This window comes from Agelaius phoeniceus, chromosome 17, assembly GCF_051311805.1.
Source record: "Agelaius phoeniceus isolate bAgePho1 chromosome 17, bAgePho1.hap1, whole genome shotgun sequence".
In the NCBI taxonomy this organism is placed as follows: Eukaryota; Metazoa; Chordata; class Aves; order Passeriformes; family Icteridae; genus Agelaius; species Agelaius phoeniceus.
In genome coordinates, this window is record NC_135281.1 from 10,464,883 (window position 1) to 10,491,611 (window position 26,729).

The following is a 26,729-nucleotide window of genomic DNA, read 5'->3' on the forward strand; positions in this document are numbered from 1 at the left end:
CCTGACACAGGTACCACATAAGATTTGTGTCTACGTGTTATAGAGTATAATTGCAGTGAGTGGATTTAGGGCTGCCACTTTGCATGGCTGTTAACCCAAAGTTCCTACTCTGAGAGGTGATGGGAAATCTGGGGAGGGAGAAAATAGTCCTAGAGTTGCCTTGGAATCAGGGTGTGTATTCAGGGTGTGTGTATCCAGGGTGCCTGGATATTTGTGTGTGTGTAAATTGTGTGATTTGATGTGATGTAAGAGGCTGAATCTTGCAACTATAAAAATGCTTGAGCAAGTACAGAGGATGTGTATGAGCACACTCCCAATTTATTACTTGTGTTCAGATGCCTTTGTGCTGGAGATCACAAGGTTGGTTGGGCATCTCTCGGAGTGCTGGGACGTGCAGGACGCACTCTGGTTTATCCCAGAGCCCCTGGGTCGGGTCCCGCAGCCCAGGGAGGAGCGGGTGGCTCCGGGGAGCGGCCTCGGGGCTTCAGCACCACGGCCAGAGCCCGGGCCGGAGCCCCGCGATCCTTCGGGCTGGGAGAGCTGCCCGGGACCACCGCTGAACCTGGCCCCCAGTGCCACATCTGCTCGTCTTTTAAATGCCTCCAGGGATGGAGACTCCACCACTGCCCTGGGCAGCCTGGGCGAGGTCTGGATAAGCCTTTTCATTATGAAATGTTCCCCAATATCCAATCTAAAGCTCCCCTGGCACAGCTTGAGGCCATTTCCTATTGTCTGTTTGTTTCTTGGGAGGAAGAAAGCCCTTACCTGGCTACAGCCTCCTTCCAGGGAGTCAGAGAGAGCATTAAGGTCCTTCCTCAGCCTCCTTTTCTCCTGAGCCCCCTCAGCCATTCCTCATCAAACCTGTGCTCCAGACTCCTCCCCATTTCTGTTGCTCTGACCTGCCCAAAAACTGCCACAAACTTAAAAAAAAAAAAATCCAGGTTTTATTGTTTTTCATAGGATAAAAGAAAAATCTCTGTTATTCTGTTTGGTTTTGATTTGTCTGCCTTAAACACTGATAGTTCCATTCTGAGACAATTCTAAGGCAGCAGGTACAATTAGATTGGCCATTGCATGTGGCCAGAGGGTTTCTGTTTCCCTGTAGCTCACAGGAGTTTATCCTGAAGCAGCCTTGGTTTCAGAAATGCCCAGCAGAGGAATGAGGGAGTCCCCAGAACTGCCTTTCCTCCACTGAGGTTCTGGGATGTGCTCCCATCAGGCTCTCCCAAGAGGAAAGGAGTGAGCTGCCTTCTCTTTCAGATGATTAGAGAAAAATCTTCAGAGGAAAAGCAGGGTTTAGTGATGCTACGAAAACATTCCATTTCCTTCCAACAAGGCATGTTTTGTCAGGGAGAGCTGGAGAAACCACAAATATTGTAAAAGTCCCCAGCAGAAATCTCATTATCCTGCCTTTTGTTTTCGGGTGTGATGTATTTTTCTGTCATATTAGAAATGAATGGACTCTACTTTTCAAGCCCTCCCATGCATCATTCTGTCTCCACTTGGAGTGAGTCACTGTGTGTTGCAGGCTGACTCTTGTTCCCAGGAATTGAGTTCACAGTGGAAAACAATTATGCCTCACAATAACTTTACTAATGCAGTTTCTGTCAACCAAGATCTCGCTAAGTGGGGTGTTATGGAAAGATGTGAAATGAAGGAAGGAGAGGATATTTGATTAACAGGAAGAAGGCAAAGCAAAATAAGACCCTACTGCATCTGGAATTCCCATAGTACCAGGAGTTTGTTTTTCTGTGTAGGCTGAGGAACACCTTGAAAGTGACCCTGAAGGAGGCAGCTCTGATGCTTTAGATCTTCTAGAAACTACCAAATTACTAAAGATTTTTGTGTCTGAACCTTTCTGCCAGTACAGCACCATTCTTATGGTGAACTACTTTTCTATCTCATCTGCATAAAAACTACTCACCTCTAATTGGTAATTTCCCCCATATGACAGGAGTGCTGAGCTGATGAGCTCTCATCAATCCAACTCTGTGTCTCCTGTGCATTGTTGTCTGTCCCACAAGGCATCCCCATCACTTCTTACAGAGACCTAACTTAGCACAGCAGTTTCAGTTTCAACAAAGCCAACCCATGTTCTTGCCAATCATTCAAGCAGCTGAAGGTGCTGCTCTGAAGGTGAGGATTCTTACCTTCTCTGAAGGTGAAGGTTCTTACACGTTTTCCTGCTGAAGCTTTGGGTGTGCTGCCTCAGTGCCTTCCCTGACACCCACACCTGCCTCCCTCCCTGCAGCAGCTATGGCTTGGCTCCACACTTACAGAAATGCTGCCAGCTGGGTGTAAATAGTGCCTGCTGAAGTTGTGCCCAGTGGGTTCTGACCAGGCTCACACTGGCTGATGCTAAAATGATTTATTCTCTCTCTTTTCCAGCTGGTGGGCTTTGTGTATGCCTGTTACGTGGTTAGTGTTTTTACAGAAGAAGAAGACAGCTGTAAGTATTTATCAACAGATCCCTTGGCAAAGGTTTTAGTAAATTGTATTTCTCTCTCAGATGTTTGTCTGTCAGGACTGAGCTGCCATCAGACTTCTTTCCATCTCTGCCTCTGTATGTTATGGCACTAACTAACCCTCAAGGATCAGCTATTTTTACTGTGAGGGTTTTTCTCCCCATGTCACTCTGTGCTGGGTGCTGTAATTCTGCTACACTTGGAGCACAGAAAGAGCTTGGTTTTGGCTTCTCAGCTGGACTAAGCCTTAGAGAAACTGGGCAGCTGTTTCTGTTCTCAAGCTCATGTAGCCTGAGAATAATGGCTCTGAAATATTGCTGCTGTGATGAAAAGCACCTACAACAAAGCTCTCAGCCCAGGGCTCAGGTGGGAGACCTGCAGAGTCTCATGTGCCACAAGCTGAGGATGAAGCAGATCATGAGAGTTCTTGCCAAGAAGCAATCTGAGCACTTAATTTAAGAGCAGAGGAAGTGCTGTGTTTGAATTACGAGGAGGAAGGAGCCAGCTCGCTCGTGTTGGGTACACAAATCTCCTCAGTGACAGTCACTGTGACACCTGTCAGGGTAAAAACCCACAGGGCTGTGGGACCTGTGCAGGTGTCCAACTGCTCCTGGATTGCTCTGCCCCTCTAAAATGCCCTTTGAGAGCAATGATTCTACAAACAGAAAATGGATGCATGAAGTAAATGCAAAGTTAGATTTGTTTGGCAATGTGTTGGGTCGAGGCCAGATTACTCCAGCAAAGGAGCTCATCCAAAGGTTTTACATCCAAGTATCAACTCTTTTAAGACATTGATTAGGTTTGTGCAAGTAGCTTTGTTGTTTTAAAGAGCAGCTGGCATGGAGGAGAGCTGGAAAACAACAGCTTTGAACTGAGTATTTGAAAGTACGTGAAGAATGTGTTTTCATAGGAGAGAGAGGAGATGCATTACTTATCTGCCTTGTCCTTATGTTTTTTTCTTCCTTCCTTCCTGGCTGAACTCATTCTCCTGGCTTTATTGATCATTTCTGTAGAGCTTGGCAGTGCACTTAGAGAAGGTGCTACATTATAGTAATATTTTTTAAATTAGGCTATAGCTCTTGTATTAGCTAAATAGCTCCAGTTCTGAGCCCCTGCTGAATATTGTAAAGCAGTAACTTGACAGAACTAATTTTTATAGTAGGGATCTGTTAGGAGAGGCAACAACATGGGAAGAAGCTTTATCTAGGCAACACAGAGCTGGTAATTTCAGGATATGTATTTTTTTTCCCACTAACAAATTCACTTTCCCTCCCAGTTTCCCAGCTTGGAGTTAAAATGCCAGCTTGAATAATTAACAATGACAAACCATCAATATTTCACACTCACAGGGGTAGATCCTTCCAGTGACCTGAATAAATTTGAGCTGCGTTTTAATTTTCTCTTCCATTTGTGGTTTCCTTTAAATGTTGCTTTGATATGCAGCATGAAGTAATTATAAGTGCAGAGGCACATTAATCAGGAAGCTCATGCTAACGTGATTTTCATGAGAAAACACAGCAGTAGGGACCTACTAATGCTGGATTGTGGCAAGAATATTTTAGATGTGCTAATGCAATGTATTGAATCACAAGGAACCACACTTAAGATTTCTTTTTTTTTAAGTGTCTTGGATTTTGAGTCCCTCATGCTTGTGTGTTCAGATGATAAGACTTGTGTTTGTTCAAGGTACTCAGTAGTTACTGAAAATTGCAGTTCTTTAAAGTTTCCCAATTTAGGCATTCCACAACTGAAGTGATAAAGTTAATATCTTGGTTTTGTTTAAAATGGCAGCCTGTTTTGATTCTAGAGTACTCAAACACTTTCAAAAGTGGCTGAGAAAAGGTAAAGCTTCGCTGAAACTGTTTGGGAATTATCCCCACAATTAACTTAGAATCTCTGCTGATTTCACCCATTACCTGTCAGTTGTCCCAAAATTGCAGTATTAGCCTGAAGCTTTCCATCAAGATGGAAGTTGCCAGAATCTGTTGTCCTTAGTTTTATAAATTTATTTTAACAAGTTTGGGTTTTTTCACATCCAGCATATTAGTAAATATTTTTTCTATTTTTTGATCAGCAAAAAAAACCTCAAACCTCTTCAGCTTAAATTTAAAATAACAGTGCCACCTTCAGGAAAGAAAAATAAACAGGCACTTAAATAGTTAAAAAATAACTGGAGAGGTTTTTTTTAAATGGCAGTTGGACAGGATGGTTTTCACACTCCCATACAAAATGTACTAACTTGGCACCAAAAAACGATCCAAACAGGGTCAGTTTTGAAGGGTTTTGCAAGGCCTGCAAGGTCAGTGACAAATCCCAGCACCTGCCACCCTCCTGCCCTGGCCAGCTCTGTGCTGCAGGCCTGGCCTGGACTCCAGGGAACTGAGACAGCCCTGGAAAATTCGTGCCTGGTTCCTGAGGGAATTGTCACTTGGAGCTGTCCCCACTGAGTTACGCTGCCCTGGGTGAGCCCTGGAGAAGGGAGGCATTGTTCCTGCTTGTGCACAATTCAAAGAAATTCACTTGGCAGAGGAGATGCAAAAAAATACCAGAGCTGGAGATAATGAGCTGGTTGCGGTTTTCCAATGCTGCTGTTGTCTTGCAGGAGAGACAAGTGGGGCAAGAAAATTCCCACTTCAGTGTGTGACCCTCACACTGTGGGAGGGCTGTGCTGCCAAACCTCGCCCTGGCTCTGCCTCAGGAGCTGTTCCCCAGCTTCCTCCCCTCGGCTCTGGCTTTGTCAGCTCCGCTCATGTGCGGTCACAGTATGGTGGCAGTACCCAGGGAGGCTTTTCTAGAGTCTTTGTTAGCTCTGCTTTAAGTTTTGTGTTGGCTGGAATCTCCTCTTTGGCGTGCTTGCCCATCCCAGGAGATACCAGACATCCATACCTGAAAAAAAAATCACTTTTCTGTTCTGTCACTAATTTTTGTGTTTATGACATTACATTCATCAAGCCTTCCTTTCATTTCCTTTCAACTTTCTGGCCATGTTTGTTTGTTTATTTGAGTTTTGATTTTTTTTCAGTTGATTTCATTGGTGGATTTGATCCATTTCCTCTCTACCATGTCAATGAAAAACCCACCAACCTTTTGTTCAAGCAGACATACCTGTAAGTATCACCAGTGCTAAGAGACTCCACGTGCTTCTTGGTTTCAAGGGTACCACAGGTTTGGGTTTTTCCCTCCTTGTAGGTTGATTTCTCCAACAGGCTTTTCAGGCATGGAAGGAATGAACAAAAGGACACCAAAAGGGGTGAAGCTGCCCTTTCTCAGCTCCAAAATTATTTTAAATTCTGTTGCCTCCAAGAACTGAGCCTTCCACGTGTGGGGCAGCCCAAGAGTTCAGAGAGAGAGTTCAGAGAGTTCTGAGAGCAGAAAGGGGAGCTGTCCACAGCAGCTTCTCTCATACCAATAATGAAAGGCCACTGTTGAATTCCCATTTCTACCCTGAGGCACAAGATCACAACTTCACTCTGTTCACTTAAAAGCTGGATTTAATGAGATTCTCAAACACAAAGGCCAGTTCTGTCTGTTTAAAGAAGCAATGAGATCTGATTTTAGATTCTTCCAGTTGATCTGCAAGAGGCAGTTCAACACATGGGAGTGTTTTACAGCAGCTGCTGAGGGAGGCTGTTTTTCAGGAACAATGGTACCAGAATCCTGCCAAAAAGAAGGATGTGAGGATGGTGGAAAAGAGTGGGGCTGAGGGAAGAAAAACTTCCCTGAGGTAGAGTAGTAGATGTGCCCCTCTAATTTCATAAGGCCTTACTGCCCACTTTGTCACTGCAGCACCAGATCAGGAATACAAGTAATTTCTGCAAAGCCACTGAATTCCCTGTAACTTTGGGGGTTCTCTAGTGTTATTACAAGGGATGCTACAGGAGATTAAATATTGATTTCGCTCTCATTTTGTCACAGTGGGGTGGAATTTTTCATAGTCTGCAGAAGCTGTGCAGCTTTAAGCAGCTCCCTGATTTACTAGCTGGATGCAGCAGCGTGCTGAAGAAGCATCACATTTTTACAGTACAGGGTTTGGGCTGCTTTTTTCTTCAAATGACCAATTCTGCTTGTGAAAGAAGCTCTCACTTCTAAATGAAGATTCCTGTATGGGGAGATGGTAATATGAAGAGAAGTTAGCAGTGTAAAACTTTATTCCAGGGCCTCAGTAAGAGGAGAAGCTGCTGCTCAAGTCCAAATAATTTTGTTGTTCCTCCCTCCCTTTCTTCAGCCCATCACTTCTCTGGTGATATCTTCTGCCAGCACAAAATAATATTTCTTCCAGGCTAACAGAAGGTGAAAACAGCTGCTGAGCTGTAGATAATGTGACCCTCTATAAATTTCAGCAGCCACCAAATAGCAATTTCTGCTTATTTATTTCAGCCTATTGCCTCTTTTCCATGTGTGTGAATGGGAGGAAGGGATAATTCATTCCCAGGTTATGGTGCCATGGAGTGTTGCAGGCTGGGGCACTGACTGCCAGATGCCCTTGTCCAGCTGTGAAAATCATTTAGTGATGAGTTGAAGGCAGGTTGGGTTTTATTTTATATCCTCTTCAAGAAGATGTGAAACAACAAATATATCCAACTTTTTTAAAATTAAAGAAGGGCTAAGGATCGGGAACATGGGGTTTCTGGTTTGAACTCCTTTTTGTTGATGGAAACGCTGAATGAAACCAAATTTATTCTACAACTGATCATTTGGAGCTGACTGCAAGCAGGAACTTTCATTTTAGAATGGCATCACCCCCTTGGCTGCAGTCAGATGCATTCTCTGGTCTGCCACACTTCTCCAACAGGATCACTTTCCTTCATTCCCCAATGGAATTATCCTCTTCACTCCAGTTTTACCTATCCTTTTCTGATGAGATCCCATTCCTTCCTCCCACTGTGCCCTTTCCTGCATTTTTCTCAAGTCTCTTTTCTTCATATCACTGAGTTTATGTGATTTTAGAGATCTGAGACCCCACAGTACAATGACATGAGCTGCTAAATTCAGTATTTAAACTGTGCACCAATCAATTGATTTTGCCAATCAAGGCACCACACTAATTATTTAATAATAATATATTAGCACTCGTGATAGAAGACATGTTAAAATCTTCAGTGCCTGAGTTGAAGTACTTACCCAAAGGATAGTAAGTCACTTCTGGAAAGACAAAGTTGCTCACCTGAGGCTAAAAGAGAGTATTTTCAGTGAGTTTTTAGGAAGAAAGGATTGAACTCTTTCTCCTCCCTGAACTGAAGCACAGGTTGTGCCTGCTGGCACCATTGTCCCCCCTTGTGCTGCACAGCTCAGGACCTCAGCTCTGGGTTGCTTTTCTTCTTGTTTGTTCATTTGTAGTAACAGAATTCTCATCACTTGAGGCAAAAAAGCATTTTTGCACCAATAACTGGAAGTGCTGGCCAAGCCAGCTTTGACATTTCTCACTCAAGCTGTTCTCTCCAAGGCCCTGCACTACCTGCCAAGTACCCAGAGCATCCTCAGCATTTGTCAGCCCCTCCTGCCTGCTGAATCCTTTCACTTTCCTGACATCACTCTCCAGATTTGTTTTGGAAAGCAGCACTGTGTAATTTCAATTATAAAGCAGAATAGCCTCAAAGTGTGATTTTATACAGAGGGTAGGGATAAATCAAGAACCTGCTAGGTGGCAGGAGGTGCTCTCTGTTTATTTAAAAGGTACAGGGACAAGCACCAGGTCTTCCTGCCTTTTAGGACTGTGTTTGCAAGGCCAAGCAGTGAACTGCACCTTTGTGAGGCTCCAGCCCCTAAAGCTGATCTGGCACCTCAAGTACTGCATCACTTTAGGGGCTTCAGAGCTTTAATTTGAGTTGTGGAGCCAGATTTTATGGACTTTCCTTTCCTCTCCCAGTGGAAAGGGCTCTGTGTTAACACAGGGTGTGACTTTTTTCTGATGGAGACCTCAGTATTGACAGGGCAGCAAGAGGAGGTATTGGTTAATTGAGGGATCTGAGGCTGCAGTTGACAATTCTCACCTTAATGGTCCCTGATCAGTCTTTGGTGGGCCACTGGCTGCTGGCCAGAGGCACGAAGCAGCTGTGAGCATTAAAGGACTTGTCCCCATACAACCATCATCCCCTGCTGGCTTAAAGTGGGTTCTTCAATACACCAATACGTACAAGCACACAAAGAACATTTAGTCAAAAAGCCAAAGTCCAAGGCTGAAACACTGGAATAAGAAGGAGAGGGAGGAAAACTCCTTTAGAATTGTTTTCCCACCTGTCTTCTCCAAACTTTGACAAACAGAATAATTTACAAAGGAAACTTAAACAGGAAAAAAAAATTCCACTTTGTTCTGAGGAGAGAAAAAACACAAAACAAAACAATTCTGCTTCTCTTTCTAGGTAGACTTTTTCCCAAACAAACAACATGAATTTGCAAACTCTTTTGATCATCCTGAAGCTGCATGTGCAAGAGGTGATGTTTCAGCCAAAAGCATTCACTCACCTTTACTGCTGGCTCCAGAAGTAGATCTGCTTATCCTGCTGCACCTACACCAAAAGCACATCACTGCAATTTCAAGCAGCTCCTTTATCCTAGAGATGACCCTTAGCTTTTTAAGTTTCTAACCACATTTTGTGCAGCTCCAAACGCTGAGGATCCATAGATTAACACTTGAGCCTAACTGCAGCTTATTCAGGTTTGACATGTGCATTGCATTCTTTCCAGCCTTGAAGACTACTTAACCACATTACTTGTGAGCTCTCAATCCTATTCCTCATCTCTAGTCAATCATATTTAAAAGTCCAGAAGAGGAAAGAAAAAATTGTCCTCATTTTATTCACACCATTTCTGTCACATAAAGAAATCAATCGAGTTCTTGCTCCATACTCACATCCTGCCTTCACCTTTTTCCCCCCTCTTCTAGGCCTGCGTAAGTGAAGAGGAGCCAGAGGATGGATGAACCTTGCACTCCACCAAAGGTGCTGCAGGAAACAGTCCCCTGGGGCCTGGATCTTTGGCAGAGGAAATGCAGGATGGTGAACTCCACTCCATTTTTTCGTTCCTTGTCTTCTCTTCAAACACAATGAATGTACATCAAAGAACGGCCACACAGTTGGTTTTTAATCCTCCAAGTGCCCTGACGAACCTTTCCTACCACAGTCTGCTGGTACTGGCCCAGAAGTGGCACAGGCCTAAAGACCTCTGGCAGAACAAGTTCACCAAGAGCCTCTCTCAAGAGCTGCAGTTGAAGCTGGAGCTGCTTCCTTGTGCCACGGATCCAGAAAGAAGGAAGCACTGCGTAAAACCCTGGGACATTTCATATTTCCCGTAGTTAGTTTCCTCCCTTTTTCTGAGCAGAGCCTAAATCCCCTAACACAACTTCATCTCCTCCCTGCCTGCATAACATGAGGTGGGGGCTCTTTACACTTGAGTTACTTAGGCATTGTTGGGTTCTAAGTTATAGGTGAGAACTTCTCCCTCCTTTGTGCCCCCAGCCAGGACCCCCTTGCTCGTTCTCTGTAGACATGGCAGTAGGGCTTTTGTCCTGGAGCTCAGTGTGGCCTGGCTCCTGTAATGCTGAACAGCTGAACACTGCTGCAGCCATCAGCTCTTCACTCAGCATGCAGCTCCACCCCACATCCAACCAGCCCAGCCATTCCTGGAGCAGCTGTAGCTTCATCTGGCTCTGCCCAGCTACATTAAATTAACCCTGGTGAGCTGAATCCTGCTGCAGGCCCTGGAAAAAGCCCAGTTCCTCATGGAGCAGAGGTGGGTTTGCACCTGCCTTCTTCACCTAGAGCCACACCTATTCCATGGTAACAGCCTGGTGGAAGAGTTTCACTTGTGAGAAGCTTTTTGAGGGGAGGGAAAGGGCTGAAGGGGGAATGCAAGTGTAATTAAGTTGCATTAATGAGCTGCAGCAGTTGATTAAAAAGAAGAACAAAACCAAGTCAGTTTTGTTAGCTGTGTCTCCCAGCATGTGAAGTGTCAAAAGCAGAGGAGGAGCAGTTGTCAGCCAGCCCTGGCATTTTTGGGCTGATACTTTAAGTCCTGTTGTAATTCATTGTTGTCTTGCCTAATTTGTTTGGGATTACTTGGCATTTTTTGAGAAATGCTTTTCAGAAGGGTCAAGCTTGAAGCCATGCTAGGGAGAAGTGTGAGGGAAGAATTAAAAACAAAAATAAAAACATTAAGTGCTAAATCAAAGACAGAATGATGCAGCTTTCTTTGGTCTCTTTCCGCAGGGCCCAGGAAGCAAAATCCTCTTTTATAAACCCAAATGCATAAGCACTGAGAGAGTATTTTTTGCTTCTGTGCAACTTCTATTCCAGATACCCAAACATCCTGAGTTCTGCTTGGGTGCAGCTGCAAGTAAAAAATGTTGTTTTCTGTAGGGTGGGTTTTTTCCCTTTTTTTAGGCACCAAAATCCACAGCTTCTGACTGAGCAAAACAGACAACTAGTTTCATCCTTGTTTAATACCTCAAAGAAAAAAGCTCCACCCTGACAGCTCTGCATGACAAAAGACAAGTACCTCCTCATTATTAACATTGTGTCACTACCAAATTAAAAAATACCAGTGAAACACAATCTGCTCTCCATTTTGAGATCACACACAGCAGTACGCGCACATTTGGAATTCTTTCTCCACCTCTCCTTTATCCACTTTCTTTATGGATCACTCTCATTCCTGTCTGCCCACCTGACATTCCCTGGAAAGGCAGAAAAACAAAAAGAAGAAAACACAACCTCTATTCAATGAGATTTTCCCATTAAAGATTTCATTTGTTCAGGGCTTTTCAAATTAATCTTTCCTTATCTCATTAAGCACTGACTTCACACATTTTGGGTTTAATACGATTTCTTTTCCTCAGAGAGACTATTATCAATCAGATACCAGCAGTCTTTGTCAGCCTTGTTTGGGAGCAATCAAAATTCAGCACAGGTGGTGCAAAAAGGACAGTTTCAGCTCTGAATACCTGAAACATTTCACTGGCACTTCCAGGAAGCAATGGTAAGAGGATGGAACTAGATGGTAAGAGGAGGGAACTTTTGGAGTTGAGGTCTACATGTTTTTAACCCTACAGCTCCCCAACTGACCAAGCTCTGATGCCACTTTGACCAATTAAACTGATCAAAACCCCTTGCTAAGCGCTCTAAAAGAGATAAAGCATCAAACTCCACACTTAACAGCATTGCCCCTTGGCTTTCATACACTGACAAAGATCAATGAAATAAAAGGGTGATGACTGAGTCACTTCAGGACTACCACTCAATTGCCTGTGTTCATTGTAGCATACAGCACCAATTAACAAGTAAAATAAACACCAAGCCCATGTTCAGGTAAGCCTATAATATGAAGTATCAATGACTGCCATTAATCTTAAAAAAAAAAAAAAAGTCTGAGAAGAGAAAGCTACCCAGAGTCATATTCCACACTAAATTATCTCCTCCAGGTTTCATTCATTCCTCCTGAGAACCCCTCTCGTGGTCTGCCTGTGCTAGACTCACTCTGAGTACCTCAAGGTGACAGTGACCGTGCTCTGTGAGGGCAGGGACTGCCAGTCCGTCCCACCCCACCCCATCCCATGCCCAGGGTGATCCAGGAGCAGCTGAGGGTGGTGGGCTCCCTTATCTCCAGTTCTGGAGTGCCCTCTGTTGGGGACAGGCATCGCTGGAGATGCTTCTCGAGGAAGAGCATGGTACCTGGTTCTGAAGGGACATTTCCCTGCAGGACACAAAGCAGCTCCTCCCTCTCCCTGGGGGGAAAAGCCATTCACCATTTTCACACCGTTCCATAGGGTTAGCCCCAGAAACAGCTGGTGCAGTTCCAGCCTCACTTCAGTCACACTCAGGTGAGTTTGGGAGGAAATAACACTGTTCCAGCTCTGAGCTGGTGTTTTCCCTTCTCAGATTAGCACATCTATTTAAACTGTAAGTTTGTGCTGTATTTATAGAGGGAAAACAAAGCCAATGATATCCTGAACCCAGACAAGACCTAATTTGGCATGGTGGTGACATTCTGTTCCCTAGCAAAGCTGCTGTCTGGCAGAGACCAAACCAATTCCTCCAAGAGCTGCAGAGTTTAAACCACTCAAGTCTTAATTTCTCTCATCTTTGCCAAGAACTGTGCTAGTGTTCCCTTCTTCTGAAGGCAGGGATGAAGAGAGCTGCCCTCCCATGGGATCCACAGATAACTGACACCTTAAAGTGACTCACAGGCAAGCCCCTAAGCTCTTTAGCAACCAGAGCAGCAACCAAAGAGAAGCAGTCCCAGAGCCACAAATGCACTAAAAAGAGCCAAAACTCTGCAAAGAGTTCAGATCAAAATTATTCTCCATTTGCACAGTTTTATGTATCAGATTCTTATTCTCCTTCATCCTTCTCTCTCCTTTTGCAGTTTAAGAGAACTTTGAGGAGCCAAATTCTCTCCTGTGAGGGTGTTGAGGCCCTGGCACAGGTGCCCAGAGCAGCTGTGGCTGCCCCTGGATCCCTGGCAGTGTCCAGGGCCAGGTTGGACAGGGCTCAGAGCACCCTGGGACAGTGGAAGGTGTCCCTGCCATGGCAGGGGGGTGGAACTGGATGAGTTTTAAAAATCCCTTCCAACCAAACCATTCCAAGGCTCTATGACCCACATGCTGTCTGGTGAATCCCAAAGGACACTAATGGATGGTAAAACAGCTGCTTTTCTTACTCATGCCCACCTAGCACTGAAGGACAGGTGTTGTTTACAACCTGATGTCACTCCAGCATCTTAGGACACCACCACACCCCTCCCTCAGCAGGGAATTGTACTAGAATCAGATACTCAGACCTCTAAGTTAAATAAAGGAAAAATTTTATTCCATGAAAAAGAACAGATGATTTTTAAAAACTTCTTTCCTTTCCCTTCACTTAACAAGGCATAGCATGGAAGAAACTTACTCTTTTTGGCTACATGATAGAATATCCCACTTTAAATAAGAATCACCAGTTTAGCCAGCAAAGAGATGTTCTAAAAAGGTATTTTTCCAGAGCTGTTTTCTACCAGGATAATACCCAACAGCCAGGGAGGAGCTCCATAAGAAGCTTCCAGTGACCCTGAGCACAGAGCCTTCCACCAGGGGAGGTCAGCTGAGAGCAGAGAGCTTGGAGAGTTAGGCCAGACTTTTCCACTTAGTTATGCAAATTTGAGCATTACTGAAACGTTTCATCAGTTGTTGAAAATTCAACAAAAAGGGGAGAAAAAAGAAAGACAGCAAAAAAGGGAGAAAAAGGTAGATTGTCCCTCCCCCACAATACATTGTTGCTGAGTATTCTAGTCCCAATGGAATGTATTTTGTACAAAAAATACTCCCATTTTCAATCAAACTTCCTGAAGGAATCCCTAAGAGAATCTCTAGACAGCTGCTAAGTAAGTGAGAAAAAAACCAGAGTCTGCTGAAAACAGTCTTTGATTTCAACACAGAGCAAAGATTCACTTGAGAACACAAAAATGTTGAGAAGCAGAATATCTGTCAATAAAAGCCTCATTTGGGAGGACAAAAGAACCCAGCAGAGTTCTCCTGGAGCAGTCCTAAAGCAAGAGTAGATCAAACCAGCAGTTCTTCCTAGAAACACTGTGTATGGGAGTGTAAAAACTTACATTTAGTAAGTTTTTACACTTATGCCAAGCCACCCTGCAAATAAGATTGCTCCAGCAATCACTTCTTTCCTCCCTCTGCTGAGTTATCAGTGAGTTGTATGGACTTATCTTTCCCCTTGGGTGCACCATGGCTCAGGACATGAAGGCTCTCACACTGCCCCGGATGGCAGCTCTGCAGATGGGACACAGCCTCAAGTTGAGGGCACAAGCTTCACAGGCTACCAGGTGGCCACAGGGAACAAACACCACAGACACATCTCTGTCCATGCACACTTTGCACATCCTCTCCTCTTGCAGGCGCCGGAGCTGTTCCTCTGTGCTCAGCTGAGACTCTACCAAAAAACAAAGGAAAAAACCAAAGCCCAAGCTGTTAGTGTTTTGTCACAGCTCCAGAGTGCCAGCTGTGACAGCTTAGAAAGTCACACTGCAACTTGCCCATTGTTCTGTTCAGAGACCATGAAGATGGCAAAAATACCTCTCAGGCAAGTTTCATTTAAGCAGAAAAACTACAGCTATTGTAAAGTGGCTTATCTACACAAGATTCAGCTTATCTACACTCACTGGACTGAGCAGGGTCACATATCAAGAGTATTTACTCTAGTAATAAATTATCCCCATCAAGTGGATTTTTTGGTAACAGCAGCTTCACAGGGGCACTCCAATCCCTGAATAAGGGTTCCTGTGCTCAGGTACCACTCAAACTAGCACACAGTCCTCTTCAAAATTTAAAACATGAGTTAGTATAATGACTACTGATACTGTTATTCTAGAACTCCTCCCAGTCATGCTTAAGCTCACTTCCCCACACTGCCAGCCCAGAGCACCTGATTCCTTTTGCTGCACAGATCGCATTTCTTGTCTTGATGTTCCAGTCTCTCTCTGAACAGCACCTGTAGAACCAGAAAAGATGGTATTCAATGCTCCCTCCTTTATCCCTCTCCTGACAGTTCTGTGTGGAAACAAGAAATACTCTGGACTTCAGAAGCATTTGGTTAAAAATTTCTTATCTCAGCCTGGCATAGCAGATGTTCTCTGTGATGCTTCAGCAGCTATTTAAGTTCACCTGCTTGCCCAGGCCTGTCTGTCCACATCACATTCTCTCCTCAAAGGTGGTTTATCCATCACATCAGCTGGTCATTCCAGCTCCTGTGCTACTATTTAATCAAAATTTCAGTTTTGTGGATTTTTTTCCATGTTAGCTACAGAAGTGGCAGACCATGCTGTGGAGGCAGGAGCTTTGGAACTGCATCTTCAACTTGGCAAACAGACTTCACAAAACAGATAACAAAAGGCAGAAGTCAAGGAAAATATATATTATCTAAACAAGAACTATGGCTATTTATAAACAGGTTATTGATTCCAATTTTAAATAGGCTTGGAGTGATTATCCATCCTAGGAGGTTTGCTTCAGACAACTGCCTCTGCCTGGATCACCTGTGAATTTGTGCACGAGCCTGCACATCATGGAGTGCCAGTTACTGCAGGTCTGAGGGCAGCAGGAAACACCAAGGATATCCCCAGCACAGCCCAGGGCAGGCAGATCCAGCCACTGACATCCCAGCAACCACAGCTCCTGCAGGTTTTTTAACTCAGAGCCTCATTGCTCAGGCTCCCAAGGGAAGGCAGGCTTGGGGGCATTAGCCCTCAATTCCAGAGTGCAGGCAGACCCTCAGGACACTCCCAGCAGTGCTCCAGGTGCAGAGAGGAAGAGGTTAAACACCCAGGTGTGAGTCAGGCCTACCTCTCCTCTCTCCTGCACTGCTGCTGGCCCCCCAGCCTGACTGCAGCAGGTCTGAGATCAGCTCAGACTCAGACAGGTAGAAAGTCCCAGTCAGCGCAAATTTATTCTCTACCAGGTTTGCCACCCAGGTGGGGTCAAAGCCCATCTGCAGGACATTCTGCACTATGAGACTCTGATCCTCAGAAGGATGAGCCAGCAATTTCCAGTTCCTCAGGGGATCTGTAAAGCAGTGAACAGGTACTTTACCAAAAAGGCAAAAAGTGTGCCATTCCTTGAAGGTGTTCTACGTAAAATGGCATTAATATACCCTAGAACACTCCTCAAGCTATCCACTTAGCTAGATTAACTTCCACATTTATTTTTTACTTCAAATCATTATTCACAAGGAAGTTAATCAAAGCCAATTTCATAAAAGCCCAGACTCTTATTTTAGATGGTTTATTTCACTTTATCAGTGAACAGTCTGTGTTTGGCATCAGTCCAGAATTCTTATCTCTGTTTTCACATCAGAACAGAAGCCTCAGAACTGCTTTCATGAGCATCAAGTGGAACATCCCAATTGAAGCTTCTCCTACCTCAACCATTCATCAGTAACAACAGAAGTAGGAAATTCAGCTGGCAGTCTCTTCAAAGGCTCAAGTCTTGCTTGAGCTTATGGGAGCCAAACTTCACCTACTTACATTTCTAGGAGCAACTGATAAATGGGAGTAAACCCCAGCAACAACATTTTCATGAACATCTAGACCCTTTACTGTTCTCTGGTTTCTTATCTCGTTTAAAGTGTTGTAGTGAAGGGCTTTACAGACAGACACCAACAGCAAGAGCATCAAAAGCCAAAGGTAAGTTAGGTATGCACTCAAAATTCACATGATTATCCAGACTAGATAAGCATCTCTGGCCTTTGACTAAGAGGTCTCACAAGAACAAGTAATTCTGTTTCTTGAGCTAGAGACCATTTCCTAAAACCAAACAACTTCTAGAATATCAAAACATCTCACAAGCACCATGTCTACAGAGGGCAGAGCATCTGAGGTGGGCTGGTGGAACTCAGACTACACCACGTTCACCAGAAGATAAAACACCATGGAATTACAGCACTGACCTTGGGAAGGAGAGGAGTCTTGCTCAGTCTGGTCCCAGGAATGTCTCTGAAAACGATACAAAAAGAGAAGCCTGTGTTCAAGACTCTCCCATCTACCAAACCTAATCCACTATACACAAAATGTTCATGACTCACAGGAGCCAGCAGGGTGCCAGAAAAGGTCGCCTGAACACTGTTGACAAATTCTCTCCCCCTTGAGTGTAGTAAAAATTCACACCTAGGAGCAGAAAAGTTGAAATACATTAGTACAGGCTCCCCCAAGTGAAAGTTACAGTTTGAAATTTATGAGCAAAGGGTGTTATGGGCAATGAGCAAACCTCTATATATCCATTAAAGACAGGGGATCAGGTGTTTCACCTGCCCACCCCTTGCACAAAGGCTGACAGTAAGAGGATCATGATCCTTCCCCCTTAATTCAGTCTTCATTTTGGCCCATGATGGGTTCAATTGTAACATGCTTTAGAGTAGACCACAGGAACTGTGAGAGAGCAGTTCACAGGAAAGAAACAAGAACTGCTGCAGAAAACCAAGGCTTACAGTACATTTCTTCTTGTACCTCAGAGTAGGAGTAATAGAAGCTCTTCTTTGATGCCGAAGAAAGTTATTTTAATTGAACTCTTAGATGGTGAACTCTAGGTCAAATTAGAGAATCTCAGGTCTGAACTGTGCCATTCCATCTGAGCTTGAACATTTCATTTTGCTTTTAAGGTGAGAGGATATAAACATTTCTATCCTATGAAGCAAAGTACTGTTGTGAAATGCATGACCTATCTTTTGGGGTATTTGTTAAGCAAGACTGACTTACTCTGGGTACCATTTGGCATGTTCCCTCCAAGGATCATCTCCTAAGGACCAGCTCCTCACGCCTCCATCACAGTAAAAACACCTCACTACATCTCCTCGTCCTGAAAGAGCAAGAGATTATTTGATACCTGAGACACTGCATGCCCTACACTAACCCTGGGTGAGACTCAGCACAAAACCCAGGCTTTGGACAGAAGAGATGAACACATGACAATTTACTAACACAGCACACATTGTACAGGGGCAGGAGCTCAGTCTGAGCTCCCAGAGCTGGCTGAGATGATTCCAGAAGGGGATCACAAGCTCCCAGGCAGCATCCATGGGAACAGCTAAGCTCCCATGCACAACCCCCCTGCCTGCCTTTGGAGCAGAGCTGTAATTAGTTACACCTGTGAACACACTTTGTTCACTAACCACAATCTGCCATAGTGCAAATATTTCCTCTGGCTGGTCAATTCAGAGAGGCCTGTTTCTTCAAACCTGTTACCTATCCAGCAAAGCATTCTCAAAAGGAAAGAATAACATTGTATTGATTTTCACGTGCATGTGATTACAATAAATATTGCCAATTTTCCTCAACAAAAAAAAGTATCTGATTTCTGTATTTCACATTAAGAGTCCTTAGAGAAACAAGCCACAGCAACAGCCAGAGGGGCTGACTCCATACAGCTGTCACTCAGACTTGGGGTTTTGAGAAGAGGCTTCAGTGCAAGACACAGCCTATCCAAAACTTGACACACCAAGCAAGCTCCTCAAGTCCTTTTAGAAGTGCAAGGAATAAATATACTCAATGGATCTTAAAGCACACATTTTTCTGTCTGTAAAACATCTGTATAAAACACATCACCTGTTCCTCTCCTGCTGGCAAGGAGGTATTTACTAGTGGACCCTCAGTACCCAAACAGGAGTTAAATGTGGAAACAAATTCTGCACAAGCAGCAAGAGAACCAGCACAGGCAGAAGGAAGGATGTGGTTTTTAACTACAAGACATGTACACACAAGTATTTATAAAAGCAACAGTGAAGCTTTCAAAAGTTAACTCAAATAAGAGTTAAGAACATTTCCCCAGAGTACCTACCTGTGTAAAAGAACCCTGCTCTAGCCAGTTGCTCTGGATGAATGCTGGAATTTTGTGGCCAGTTCTCAAATGTAGACAGTCTCATCTCCTCTGTCACCATCTCAGGGTACTCTGGCTCGTTGGGCATGGCTGGCTCCTCACTGACTATCCCCTGCAAGACACTCAGGAATTGCCCATCCACAGTGTCAAAGATCTCCTGCAGGGACAGCATCTCCTGGTTCCCAGCATTCTCCCCACGGATGTATTTACAGGAAGGGAAGAAATGCACGTGCTCTATTAAGGGGTAATCACCAGGTCTCCAGTCCTTCAGGACACCACCACAGCAGAAACACTGCACTTCATCCCCAGGGCCAATGTAGAAAAATCCAGCATCCACCAGGTCCTGGGCAGACACGGGGGCAGTGTGGGGCCACTGCTGGAAGGTCCTGAGCCTGCTGGCCACGCTCCTCATGCTGGAATTGAAGAGCCTGCAGCGAGCAGCCCTGGGCTCTGGAGGCTCTGCTGGTGCTGCATCCCCCATGGCCGTGCTCTGCAAGAGAGGATGGAGAGCCCAGGGCAGTCAGCTGCATTCCCACCCCGTGGTATTATTCTCCATTCTAGAAAGCTCCTGCTCACAACAAAGCCCAGCTTGTTTGGGAATGGCAGCCCAGTCACAGATCTGGTGTCTCTGTACTTTGCTGTTGGACTTTTGCTGAGCCTTCACTGGTGTCTGATGGGAAGAGTCCAGCACTTTCCAAGGCTCTCTGCCAATTTACAGGAAAGACAGAACAGAGAGGGGAGGGCAAAAAAACCTGCACTGCCCCCCCAAGCTGAACCTTTGGCAAGATAAATCCCCAGCCATTTTGCTAAGCCCTTAAAGTAGCATAAAAAAGGCTCTGCTTTTTATTCCCTAAACCGTGCATGTCACAACAACACAGAGAACAGCCACACCCAAACAAATAATGTCTCAATCTCCCATTTATAGCCAAGCACCACACAAAACACCACATTTCTCATGTTTTTATTGTCATGATTATTAAACAATGATTATCTAGAAATAGCTCCATAAAAGAGAACTTTTCCAAGCCTAAAATAATTAGGCACAGTTTTTATGAGGTGGTATCCTTAAATCAAGGATTTTCTAGTTTTTTGTCATATTCTGCCTGTGCTACTTCTGTGCAAAAGAAAAGTGAAATTAAAGAAGTTACCAAGTGCTGGATTCTCCAAGCTCTCACCTTGCTTAAGGTAACAACCCTTCCCTGGGGGATTAAGCTGAACTGCAGCTCAGCCACTGCTTCCAACAATTTCCCTATGGCTGGCAAAGACACTTTCAAAAGGCCCTACAATAACAAAACTGAGGACCAGGAACAATTTAATTCCTTTGGAGAGAAGTCCCTACACAATGTGATTAAATGAAAGGTGCAATCAACCTCCTTTTTTGAAAATTAAGAGCCCTCCAAATCCCTTCCCAACTCAATAGGTGAGTTCAACTCAAGGGAGTGCAGCTTCTTATTTACTAGTTATCAGGGTTAAGCATTATTAGAGCACAGATCCCAAGACATCACACAGGAAAAGAAAATATAAACACACACTTTCAAAAGGTACAATTTTTTGAGGCTGGTACAGCACATTAAAATAACAGATAACTACAGCAGTGCACAGTAAAATACAAACAAGTGGAGACCATAGAGACAGCAGCTCCTCTGCAACAAACACCAACACAGAGACTCTGAGGAGCCTTAAAAAACAATCAGGCCTCTCTGAAGAACTATTTCTCTAATTAAGGGCTGCAGCACATTTAGGGAGGAAAAAAAAGCTTTCAGGTCATTTTAATCACAAAACTCACAGCTGTCCTCCATAGGCATTACACATTTAATGAGATTTTAAAAGCAAAATCAAACTTACTCAACCACATGCCTCTCATAATAAAAGGTAGCAAGGAAAATAAAGTTCATTAGCAACCAGAATTTCCTTCTATAATGACAGGGACAGAAACCAGGGCTGGAAGAGAAGGCTCTTTCAGAAACTGCTTTATTTAATACAATAAAGAAGCCACTCTCAAACCATACCACTGGTGTAAGGAGAAGTCCACAAAGAAAGCAAGCTCTGGGGCCATCAGTCACTGATGCCCAGCAGAATCTGCAAGCTAAGCAGACTCAGGAGAGGCAGATTGTTTGCCTTCACAGCAGATTTTGCTCCCAGAACACAGAAGCTTGTTCAGCAGGCACAGCTCCACAAGCAGCACTGCTCTCATCTTGAGCCTTAACAAAGAAAAAGCTGTAACTCTTAAGCTACAACAAATTTTGGGCTGCACAGAGATGGTGGCAAGGTTATCTTAGTCTTCCTCCACCTAGAAAGCCCTTGAGAGCAAGCTTCACAGATTTTGCTTTATGTCTTCACAAAGAAAATGACTTGTCCACAAAAGGCTTTTTTTAATAAGAGGTGCAACATAGGAGAGCAAATATATTTATCTTTTGCTTATTAAGAAGCTCATTATGGTTTACCTGCATATTCATAGACTCTGCAGAAGACTCATTAACTCTGCTAATGAGAATCCCCAAGCCAAACAAAAATTTTAAACAGCTATAACACCACTAAAAACCAACATTCTACCACAACCCACTACTTATACAGGAATACAAAGCCAAAACATCATTATAGCTCATACCAACAATTAGCACAATAAAAAAATTCCTTAAAAAAACTCCAACTTTACCTGAAACAGGTTAACTAAACCCCAGAAAGCTTCCATAATTTAAAACTTTCTCAACATCACAAGCTTCACACAAAAGTCTTCTCTCCTCAGATGCCCTCCCAAAGCAGAAACACTGCTGAGGAGTAAGTGAAGCCACCTGCCTCAGAGGCCATTTATAATGCTTAGTTGCCCCCAATTGGTTGGGGTGGGCTGAAGTTCTCCATTGGCTAATGAGCCCAAATTCCATCTTTATAAAAAGGAGTCACAAGGCAAAGGTACAAAGTTAAGCTCAAATTTTCTCCAGAAAATACCAGATCTTGTTAAAACTTAGTCTAGTGCCAGGTATGATATCCTGACTCCTATGATATAATGGCTCTCACATCCCTATTTTGCAGTGACTCTATTAACAGTATTTCTGTATATTTTTCAGCTTGTTTTCACATGTTTTGCACCTTAAGTTTCTTAATAAAATGTACTGTAAAATTAGCAGATAAATAGCAACAAGAATTTTCTTCAGACAGCTTGGACAGATTGCATTGCCTTTATTTTAGGAATCAAGCTTTTTTTCTGCAATTGCATCTTCACAACTTGAATTTTCCTATTCCTTTGCCTTTCTCTGGCCACAATTCCACAAAATGGGGGTTTTTAATGATAATTTTGAAAGGTGCAATTACTTGAAAATGTGTTTTCCTTTACCACTGCCTGAGAAGATGCATAAAGCTTCTTCTAAACTCTTGACAAAATATCAGTTCTCCATGTAAACATAAGAACATAGGTGATTCATGTTTCTCAGAAATGATAAATTAGCATTTTTCTTTTGATGAAAAGATCCAGAGTCTTTTTTTTTTTTTTTTTTACAGGCAAGCCCATACAATCATTCTCATTAAAAAGAAGTGTTGGGTTTTTTGCTAATTAAATACTCGTTAATGAAAGCCCCTGAGCAGTAGAGGGCAGTGCTTTTATATGACATTTACAGAATGCTGTAACAAGAGAATGTGCTGAGGAGGTTTCTCCTTAGTAAATTTCTCTGTAATAAAATACATATAAAGATAATTGCACATTATCTTCCACTCCCTGGATCCTATCCTTTCTAAGTCTATGCTGATTTTTGAAGAATGCATCCTAAAAATCCAAGGCACAGAGTCAGCAAAATCCCTCCTGCAGAGGCTGTTTGCAGTCTGCTGATGGGTTGCAGCAAATCACCTGTTAATCAATAAGAGTGATTGATAATTCTGAATTTTACAAGCATTTTACAAGCAATGACTTCATCTTCTACTGCTTATAACCACCTGGTTTCTCAAAGGTATGCACAATTCCACCTGTTTTAAGGGAAGCCCCAATGTGATTGTTAAAGAGGGAAAAGCTGTATAAATCTCAGAGGAGCTCAAAAGCAGCTTCTAAGTTAATTGATAACATTGGTCTGTTTCTGGCAGTGGTTATTTGTTTTGGGTTTTTTTCTTCTATACTTAACATTCTTCCATCATAAAAACTTCAGGATAGGTTTAAGGTTGATTATCTGTGGGGATACACTCGTGTTTTTGGGGGGAACATTTCACCAACAGAGGAGAGATGAGGAGGACAAGTGAGATGACTGTAGCAGAAGAAGATTAAATGACTCCAAGTGTGGTGCTGAGAGCAAGTAAAAACAAGTCACCATGTATAAATGATAGGGTTTTATTTTAGCACATCAAAATTTGGAAAGCAAATAACATATTCAGTAATCTGTTGTATGCAACTTATACTGATCTTTTTTAGCAAGTCATACATTTTCAGTTTCTTTTCAGAGCATTAAGATGTCCTACTGAACTTCTGAATACTTCTTAAAATGAGGAGTGTCATGAGCTAATGATAAACAAATGTGGGACTCAGTAAACATCAATCAGGAGTCCAGGGCAGATCAGTGATAATGATCAACACTGCCATCACTAGACAGTGATTGGAAACACTCGATGAAGAAAGTAATATAAACATAATTAACCAAAAATCTGGTTGCTATTATCAACCTGATTTGGAAGGAAAACAATCAATAAATACAAGGGGCAGAATATATCTGGAGACAGCATAATGAAGAGCTTGAAAGCACTGACTGGAGCCCCTGGAAAAACTCCAGCAGAATTCAGCATCTCCACCCTCGAGGTGCTACACAGCTGTAAGGGGCTGAGGCTGTTCTGTGTGGCTTAGCTCAAGGTAGACTATTGTGCTTTCATCAATAAATTAAGAGTTTACTGAGGAAAGAGGCTTTTATAACAGGAGGAAAAAAAGGTATCAGTTGGCATTGGTGAAGAAATGAAGAGGCTGGAACACAAAAGGAGACACCATAGCTTGCCACTGCAGTGATGTGTAAAGGGACTGGGTATCAAGCAAATTTATGGCATCATTCCCATTCCCACTTGCTCAGATGTTAGCCATTACTAAGATGTGGATCCGTTTTTCAGGATAAACCCTTCAGACCCTGTGATGTAACTGCTTTGCAGCCTGAAACAGTGTAGACAAAATCATTATACCTGAAGCCCTAGACACATATGACTGCTGCTGTTTCTCCATTTAGGTCCTCTCTTTTCCTCTTCTGGCTGCCTCTTCCTTGTGTGTTGTCCTTCCCCTTCCTTCCCCTGAAGGGCCTGCTGGTCTGCTCCTGCAGAGCAGCACCTGCACTGCTGCTCTCTGGGGAGCTCTTGCCTCAGGAACACCCAGGAGGAGCCCATCTGCTCAGCTGCCTCCCAAGGCAGCCCAGAGGGACCAAAACACACTGCTGGTGCTGACACACAGCTCCACAGCATCCCTAAAACAAATCCACTGCGGACAGGAAACAGGATTCAACTCAGTGAGTAGTGACAAAGCTCACTGAAAAGTGACTGGTCACCCCTGGGACAAACACAGAGCCATTTCCTCAGGGCAGGGCAAAGCTCAGAAGCCTCACTTTGCTGTTTCATGCAGCTCAAGTTTTTATTTTCCCATAACAAGTTCTGCCATACATCTGCAGTGATCTTCTCTGCCCATCAACAGCTTCCTTGGTGCACTTCTCTCAGCAGACTTTTAATAATAACGTGGACTATTAATAATAATAAATGGTTTATCTCTTCACACATTAACAATCTTTCATTCAGGAAGCCTGGAAAATGTTTCTATGAAGTAAATCATAGAATCCCACAATGGTTTGGGTTGGAAGGGACCTTAAAGTTCATCTCATTGCAATCTCTGCCATGGGCAGGGGCACCTTCCACTACCCCAGGTTGCTTCCACCCCATCCAACCTGGCCTTGGACACTTCCAGGGATGAGGCAGCCACAGCTTCTCTGAGCACCTTGTGCCAGGGCCTCAGCACCATCTGAATAAAGAACTTCATCCTAATATCAAACCTAAACCTCTCCTCTTTTAGTTTAAAGCCATTCTCCCTTATTCTATCACTGCATGCTCTTGTAGAAAGTACACATCCTATACATAGAGACTGCTGGAACTAACACACAGGTGAGTAACAAACACCTTGTGATTTCCCAGGGATTCAAATCTTTTCATCTCCTGCCCTAATTCTTTCCCCTGGCCCCCACTACTGTGGCATTTGATTGCCTCAAAACTTTAGGTATTGTAATAGTCAGGAATAGCTAAATGTAGCTTGCAACGTGATTCATGAAAGTGCTTTAAATCAAATCCTATTAATATCCCAGCCCACAGAACAGAACACAGTACATATGAAAAGGAAAATCTGCAAAGCACAGCAGATACTCAAAAAATCAGTAGAGGAACTGGCCTTAAAATCTAAAAAACTTTATGGTTTCAGTGTCCAGCCTATTATAAAAATATTTCTGTTATTGGAGAGTGGGTTGACCACTGTTCACTTTTTCAAAGGAAAGTGTTTGTGGAAAATAGCTTCTCTTTTATGTTTCTAAATGTCTTTTGGAACTGAAAAATGGGACTTTCTTTTTCAAGGATTATTTTTTCCTCTTTATTAAGTTTTCTATCCCTTCTTGCCCTTGCCAGTTAACCCAATAATCAAGAGGAAAAAAAAAAGAAATTCAGAACAATCCCAAACCCTATCCATTATTTGCTGTCTTCTTTTGTTTCCTATAACATTCTGAATATTTTAAAAAAATCTGTTATAAATTGAATGAACTATTTTCAGCAGATCAACAATCCAGTGATCCAAAGAGCATGCAGAGTGCTTAGAGGCCTGAGCAGCAGCACAGGGATTGGGAATACAAATTAAAATTTGAGGAGAAAACAGTAGGGCTAAGTACATTCCCACAGTAAGTATGGAAAATATAAATTATATTCCCTTGCTTTTTTCCTTCCTAAGTAGCACCTGGTAGGTTTCCCCAAAGATGAATTGCACCTCTTCCTCTCCCTCTGACTGACTTTGACCATTTCCCAATTCCTTCTGATTCTGACATGGAGGAGCCTCATTTGGGCTCTATTCCTTCTACCTACTCCAAGACAGGAGGTACAGCAACAGAAGACCTGGAGCCTCATGTAAACTGAGTGGCATTGCAACTCCAAATTATTCACACATAAAACTAACAGCTCCTCAGAAGAGATTTTTATCCACTTGTGGCCACAGTTCCGCCATTCAGCCATTAAATTACCTGTAAAGGATTTGTCAGGCATTGTTGTGATTCTAATGAAGCTCGTCCTACTTTATAATTGGCAGAAAATCAGTCATCAAGAATCACAGAACATCTGATTTTCCAATTAAATCCTGCTATAGTTTGGACTGTCTTTTTATTGCAGAGAATGTGCCTGGCTGCCTGAATATTGCTTGGGCAACCAGCAGAAAGATCTATTCTTGAGCTATTCACACTACAATCATCTGCTTTTCTCCATGCAAATTGGCTTGGAATGAGTTTATTTTGTCCCTGTATCAATAATCAATAGCAAGAGTGAAAGACGAGGAAGAAAGACAACAGAGCAACCTGAAGTCACTGCAAAGAGCTGAAGGGAGAAATGCACAGCAAAGTAACCAAAGACAGACTGACCTTACAATTTCATGGAAACCCCAGAGAGCAGCAAGAAGGAGTAGCCAAGGATGAAGATCAAGAGAGAGACAGGGGAGAATCCCTGTGCTCAGTCATTGCTCTGTTGAGCTCCTTGCCACAGCTTTCCAAGGAATTTGTCTTGCAGGGAACAGCATGTGTGATGCTGATGTCAGATGGGATCTGTTCACAGGCCACACTCTTTGCATATGATTTCCCTCCTCATGTTTTCACAAACAATGTGTCAGTGACATGAGAAACAGGAGAGGAGAGCAGATACAATTTCTCTGTGTGTCTGCTTTAATTTTTCACCCTAAA

General features: G+C 43.4%; 2 protein-coding genes across 4 annotated transcripts in view; one reads left to right on the forward strand and one right to left on the reverse strand.

Moving 5' to 3' along the window:
• NKAIN4 (sodium/potassium transporting ATPase interacting 4) overlaps window positions 1-10,631 on the forward strand; it is a 50,400-nt gene extending 39,769 nt beyond the window's left edge. The window contains exons 5-8 of one of the 3 annotated variants that reach the window (XR_008535195.2): window positions 2,389-2,449; window positions 5,488-5,572; window positions 8,825-8,897; window positions 9,349-10,631. Coding sequence is in view for 2 of the 3 variants with exons in the window: in XM_054644280.2 (XP_054500255.1) it covers window positions 2,389-2,449; window positions 5,488-5,572; window positions 9,349-9,358 (156 nt within the window). In the remaining variant the exon portion in view is untranslated. The remainder of the gene's footprint in view (window positions 1-2,388; window positions 2,450-5,487; window positions 5,573-8,824; window positions 8,898-9,348) is intronic. The other 2 variants (XM_054644280.2, XM_054644281.2) reach the window with 2 other exon arrangements.
• A 2,614-nt stretch (window positions 10,632-13,245) lies between these two features.
• BIRC7 (baculoviral IAP repeat containing 7) lies at window positions 13,246-26,608 on the reverse strand. Its single transcript, XM_077187466.1, has 7 exons — window positions 26,415-26,608; window positions 18,775-19,303; window positions 17,697-17,796; window positions 17,027-17,108; window positions 16,892-16,937; window positions 14,873-14,938; window positions 13,246-14,380 (listed from the first exon to the last, which is right to left on the reverse strand). Exons 2-7 carry the CDS (start codon window positions 19,292-19,294, stop codon window positions 14,181-14,183), a joined length of 1,014 nt encoding a protein of 337 aa, XP_077043581.1. The 5' UTR covers window positions 19,295-19,303; window positions 26,415-26,608; the 3' UTR covers window positions 13,246-14,180.
• Window positions 26,609-26,729: the final 121 nt, after the last annotated feature.

Coding starts and splice junctions, on each gene's coding strand:
- BIRC7 (XM_077187466.1), bottom strand. CDS start 19,294: ATGGGGGATGCAGCACCAGCAGAGCCTCCAGAGCCCAGGGCTGCTCGC. Junction 17,797..18,774: donor AGCAGGGTTCTTTTACACAG/GTAGGTACTCTG, acceptor TTGCTCTTTCAG/GACGAGGAGATGTAGTGAGG. Junction 17,109..17,696: donor CATGCCAAATGGTACCCAGA/GTAAGTCAGTCT, acceptor TTCTGCTCCTAG/GTGTGAATTTTTACTACACT.